The 6,187-nt window shown below is 31.4% G+C and overlaps 1 protein-coding gene across 3 annotated transcripts in view; it reads right to left on the bottom strand.

Moving 5' to 3' along the window:
* Positions 1–1,265: 1,265 nt before the first annotated feature.
* The window catches only part of SPOCK3 (SPARC (osteonectin), cwcv and kazal like domains proteoglycan 3), a 335,252-nt gene continuing 330,330 nt past the window's right edge, over positions 1,266–6,187 (bottom strand). For 2 of the 3 annotated variants that reach the window (XM_033135311.1, XM_033135314.1), the window contains 2 exons: positions 5,939–6,076; positions 1,267–2,970 (listed from right to left, as the gene is read on the bottom strand). In XM_033135311.1, the coding sequence (XP_032991202.1) occupies positions 2,798–2,970; positions 5,939–6,076 (311 nt within the window). In that variant the 3' untranslated portion in view covers positions 1,267–2,797. Of the gene's footprint in view, positions 2,971–5,938; positions 6,077–6,187 lie in introns of all 3 variants that reach the window. The other variant, XM_033135313.1, reaches the window with a different exon arrangement.

Here is a 6,187-nt window from a genome sequence, read left to right as displayed (position 1 = left end):
ACAAAAAATAATTCATAAATATCCACATTACGTTTTTGAATTTCCAAGAACACTTGATATTTTATTTGTGTGTTTCTAGTCTTTTCCTCTATGAGTTTAAATGTTAATTTGTTGTGATTCAGACTTTCTTGTTTTTGACGTGCTTGTGTAGTATCTACAATGACATTAGAGAAACAAGGCTTGAAGTATAAATACATGGTGTGATTTCATGCCAAGAGTCAGAATTCAACTTAAGAAAGAACAAATTGTTAGGGTAGTCTGAGCCTTTTTAATCAAAAAAGCTCTTTAAAATTTTGAGTTTGTGTCAAGAACTCTTATTAAGGGTTCAAAATACATAGTTTTTATTTTTCTTTTTAATTCAAATTAAAATAAGATATAACTTTGTTTGATTTTTTTCCAATGGTAATGCAATTACATTATGTTATGGGCTAGGGATAAATGTATTGTCTATCTTCCACACTAGAATAGTAACTTCATAATTATTTTGTTCACCAATGAATCTATAGTGCCTAGAATCCATTGTTCCTGGGTAGGTGCTCAATATTGACATTTTTGAAATAAATAAGAAAAATTGTATTGAATAAAAATCTACAAAATAAGTAAATAATGATCAAGAGACCTAATATACGTTACAGATAAAATTTTTATACACATATAGGAATATAAATTGTACACATAATATATTTTTATATAAAGTTTAATAATGTAAATATTTTCAATTTTTATACTTACTGTTGAATTGGTTGCTTTCTTTAGAGCCTGAAAGATTCTTTAAAAAACAGCTTAATTTGAAGATCACTATATTTGTTACTTTAAATTAATTTGCTAAACCTCTATGTAGAATTTGATTATTTGTCTTTTTTCAATCAATCTAGTACAAGTTATATTTTGTGATAGCTATGCATTTGTTAAATAGATAAGGTTATCCTATTACTCTTCAAAAATGGTGTTACTGTAGAAATGTACCTAAACATGTTAAATATAATACCAGAAAAATGGGTTTAAAAATACCTTAAAGAAAATGATCCACTTTGCAACACTATGACAAATGAAAAAAATTAAAACAAAACAGACAAAAATCATTTTTAACATGGGTAGAAAAAATATCCAAGATACCAAGAACTCTGAATTTGAAATTCAAAACTTTCAAAAGCTTTCCTAACTAGTTTATGACATATTCATTTTTCAAATCAAGGAATAGATTAAAAACCTTTCATGTTACTCTTCATACTACAGAACATCATTAAGGAACAGTTTAATTTGGTTATAAGAGTCTTTATTTTGTAAATTATACATAAACAGTAAAAAAGAAAACGCATTATACTTTAAATGTTACATAAAGTCAACATTAAACTTTCTTTTTAGTGTGTATTAATCAAATGGAAATAATCCACCAATTTTACTTTCAATGAATTGTATATCGGAAAACCAGTTGACCCACTGTTTAAATTATAATACCAAGATGAAATATTCAACAGGTTTTTTCCCCATTTTTATTATGGGCCCAAAACCATAGGTCTGATATACTTAAGAGTGAAGATGTGCCAAAATGTCTACACAATTAATTAACATGCTAACTTAAATATAGCAATTAATTTTTGTTACAGTTAAATCTTAAATGCTACTCTACACAATAATCATAAACAAGTCCACATGGCAATTATGTAACAATAGAAAAAAAGAAAGAAACATATTCCATTTTCTTCATTCCAGCAGCAGTACCTTTACTTGTATTAATTTGTTAATAGGTGTGCTTATATATTGCCTAATATCCTATATTGGTGTGCATGCTAAAACCTTTCTATTTCTATTTTGCAAGGCACCATACAATACGTTCTCTAAGTTTTGACACTAGTAACAAAAATGGCATAATTCTTAGATTAAATGCAAATTTTTACCTAAAATAGGAAATAAAATAAAAAACTAAGATTTTTAAATTTGACATTGGGGAAAATGATAAACTGTATGTGAAAATATGCTTAAAATGAATCTTTCCCTTTGTCTTCCTACTTTAAATTCTGCACCTGAAGTTGCTGGTCAGAAAGATAAAGAAACCAGGAACGGTAAAGAAATCATGCTTTATAAGAATATAAAAATATCTACATGGGACTGCTTCCAAATTAAAATAACCATTAGAAAGGACAAATAAGTTTTTAACTTTCAGAATCCATGGTTTTCCTTACTTGCCATTTCATAAAATATCTCATCATATCCATAATAATTCCATAGTTAAAAACATCATTATTAATGTAAATACGATGGAGGACTCTACAATCATAACTTTCTTTTTCTTACCCTGTGTGGTATTTTCTCACTCATCTCTAACACACTCTTGGTTTGGTAAAATGCTACTTTGGAATTGCAATTAAGGTCATGCATAATTTCATAAAATCCTTGGGACAAAGGTCACCAATAAATTATTATACATTAACTTAGAATATCTCTCAGAAAAATAACACACATGACCTCAAGCAACTGGATGCTGTTTTGTTTGTGGGAGATTTACAATTCATTTTTATGAATATTTGTTTATTACCAGTAGCTCTTCATAACTTTCTTTGATCTGGCTAGACTCCATATGTGTTTTCTTTTTCTCTAAGGCATATAAAAACTCAAAGTACATTATTCTTATTTAAACGTAAAGTTCTATGACTTTAGCTACAATATTTGAAATAATTATACAAAATATACATGGGTTTTAGAATCATTTTGATTGGGGGCAAGAAGGTAATTCTCAATAGGCTATTACTTTGTAAATAATAGAAATGTAAAATGTACTGATCTCCTCTCTCATTAATCAAATGTACCCATCATGATCATCACCATCTTCATCGTCATCATCCCCTTCATCTTCATCATCATCTTCAATTTCATCTTCATCATTCATAATATCATCTTCATCATCCTCATCATCAGTCCATTCATGAAAATCGCCACTCGCAAAATCTCCAGAGATCTCAAAATCAATAGCTTAGGAGAAAAAGTGAACATTAACGTTATCTGACTGTGCCATGGGATAATTTCGGAGAGATGGAAAATTCTGATGAAAATTGAAAAATTAATAAAATTTTAATTTGTTCTTTAGCTTACTTAGCAAAGAAAGGATAAATCCATTTTCTATCCATTTCTATTAAAATTTATATGCTACAAAGCAGCAGCATTAGTGAGGTTTAATATGTAAAAATTCCAGTTCAGTAATATGGACCTCAGCCCGGTTTTTATAGAGTCCATCTCAAACTTTGAATCTTACAAAGAGTTAAAATTTTCTTCTGTTACTATGGTAAGCAAAATAATTGCCCCCCAAATATCTTCACTTCCTAATCACTGCAACCTGCAAATCTGTGACTTTACACGGTACAAAGGACTTTGCAGATGTGGTTAAATTGAGGACCTTAAAATGGGGAGATTATCCTGGATTATGTGATTGGGCCCAGATGATCACTTGGCGTCTTTAAAAATCAAAGAATCTTTCCCAGATAGAGTTACAAGGAGATGTGATTACAGAAGAATGGTCTGAGAGATGGAGTGTTGCTAGCTTTGATGTAGTGTTGCTAGCTTTGAAGGAAAGGGTCTATTGGCTAAGGAATATGAGCAGCCTCTAGAAGGTGGAAAAGTCAAGGAAACATTCTCTCTAAAGCCTCCAGTAGAAACGCAGCCTTGAAGATATCGTGATGTTTATTGCAAGGAGACTAATATTGGACTTCTGACATTAATTTGTGTAGTTTAAGTCACTAAGGTTATGGGAATTTGTTACAATAGCAGTAGAAAAACAACACAGGTAGCCAGTATTTAAAAATATATATATATTTAGAAATATACACATTACTGTTTATGGAGATAGTAATACACATATTATTTAGTATGTATTTATTTTTTAACTCCTCTACTGTTAGTATATTTATTTTCCACCCTTTCTCATATTTTAGTCTTGTAATTCTTTGGTAGCTAATTATAATATATCCTATTAATGTAATCCATTACTTATAAATTGATTGATTTCATAATACAACACACTGAAATTCATATTATGTGAATAAAACATGATCTTTAGTCTTCTACTTCATGTATTTTCTTAATAATTTTGATATGCTAAGAACACTAAGAAGTAATATTCTCAAAACAATTTTTCTGTTTTTTTACTGAATTTATCTCTACATAATTTTTATTTACAACATAAAAAACTAAATTATTTATCCATCACTTGTATCACTGATAATTGAAGTAATTAATAGTGCAATTAGTTTAAGCTACATATTACAAAGACATGTTCTGTACATGTTAAAATTAGGTTAGGTAGCTTTTAAGTACTATTTCATCATACTTAAATCTAATAACCCTGGCTAGGAAAACAAAACCAAGCGATTAAAAATTTGATGGAGTAAATACATGCAGAATAGGCATGTAAGCATTAAATTAGATTACTTTTATATTGTTTACCACTTATGTATTTCTAAAAAACCACAGCCTATCAGTTTAAAAATTGCATGAAGGAGACAACTAAACATTTTCTAAAATATAAGACTGACCAAGTGTTTCTTTTTTACTTTTTTCCTTCTTGGTCACTCGTATGACTTGAAACACAATCCATTAATTCCTAGTGTATGTGCACGTGCATATGCATGTGAGTGTGCACATGTTTCTGTGTGTGTGTAGTGAAAACTCCCCATAGTATAAACAAAAATACTCATTTGAAACTTGCTTTCTGGAAAAATACTTTATGAAACAAAAAAGATGACACATTTAAAATTTTAAAATGCATGTGATGCTCAACTTAACTGTAATATTAATTTTTAGGTTGATACATAAAAAATGCATGCTCATAAAAATAATTAGAATATCAATCATAATGATCCTTCAAAAATTAAATTGTATTTTTCTCACCCAAACATAAGGAAACAAGCTCCTATAGCTGGAATTTATTGACATTTACTTTAATAAGGTTAGTTCCCCCCCATTAATAAGCCTACATAATACCCCTAAGTCTTCAAAGGTGTACAGAAAGAAGGGGAACATATGCATACATGGCGCACACTAGGTTTAACTGATTTGGAATAGAATGGGTGGCAGAGGTTTTCCTTACCTCAGAGAAAAACAGGAGGTATCTAACTTCATTTCTGTGTTTGAAGTAGTAAAAGGTATCCACCTTTTAATTATTAACCATTAAAATATCTAAATTATGCAATTCCTTTCATTATTCATACAAGTTTTTAGTATGCTAAGAGTGAATCTTTTGTCACTCCCTCACATATAAGGGTGAAACTCGGGGAATCAATAACATAGTTAGACTTATCTAGTTCGCCATTTGATTCACCCTGATATTTAGCTGTTTTCTCTTTGTTTCTCCCCTCACTGGCATCAGTGGGGGGGATTTAAGAACTATGTTTTGTTCCCTTTCTTAAGGCTACACATACTTCATTAATCTATTAAATCAGCAGAATCCTAACTTGAAAACAGCAACTTCTTAATCCTCAGGCACCCAGAACCCTGAATCCATTTTGCAACTCCCTTGCAATTTTTATTGGTGATGCACAAAGCCCCAGGCCACAGGGGCCAAGTCCTAAGATACCAATATCTTAAAACAGACCAGACCCCAGGAAGGATGTCAGCCCCAGGACCTGCCTGATCGACTCCCCCTTTCCTTCTGCTTGTGCGCCTATGAAACCTTCTGACCAGTCTAGGAATGGCGAGATAGCCTGTGGAGTGGAGTCTGCCATCCTCCCTGCAATCCTGCCAGCTTTCTGAATAAACCTGCTTTTCATTCCATCAACCTTGTCTCTCGACTTTTAACTTTTTCAAGCAGCAGGCAACCGGGATCTTAGTACGTAACAACATATTCTATAGTCTTTGCAAAGAGTACCCCTCAGCAAACCCTTGAACAAATGAATGAGATTCTTAACTACTCATCCTGTGCTGAGATATTAAATACAATTTTCCTTACCACAACCTGCAACACCATTTGTTCTGGATCCCATGACTTCATTTCCATATCTGTCAACACACCAGCACTGCCCAACACTGCCGTGGCATTGTGTTGGCTTGTAGTAACCATCTTCATCGCACAGGGGGATGTACTGTCCTGTGAAACACACACACACACACACACACACACACACACACACACTATAAGTTGTGTTTTGTTTTGATAGTCATAAAGTATGCATGAATTCATACATATAGGGTTTCCACT

This window comes from Rhinolophus ferrumequinum, chromosome 18, assembly GCF_004115265.2.
Source record: "Rhinolophus ferrumequinum isolate MPI-CBG mRhiFer1 chromosome 18, mRhiFer1_v1.p, whole genome shotgun sequence".
NCBI classification, from domain to species: Eukaryota; Metazoa; Chordata; class Mammalia; order Chiroptera; family Rhinolophidae; genus Rhinolophus; species Rhinolophus ferrumequinum.
This window is presented reverse-complemented; position numbering and strand designations above follow the sequence as displayed.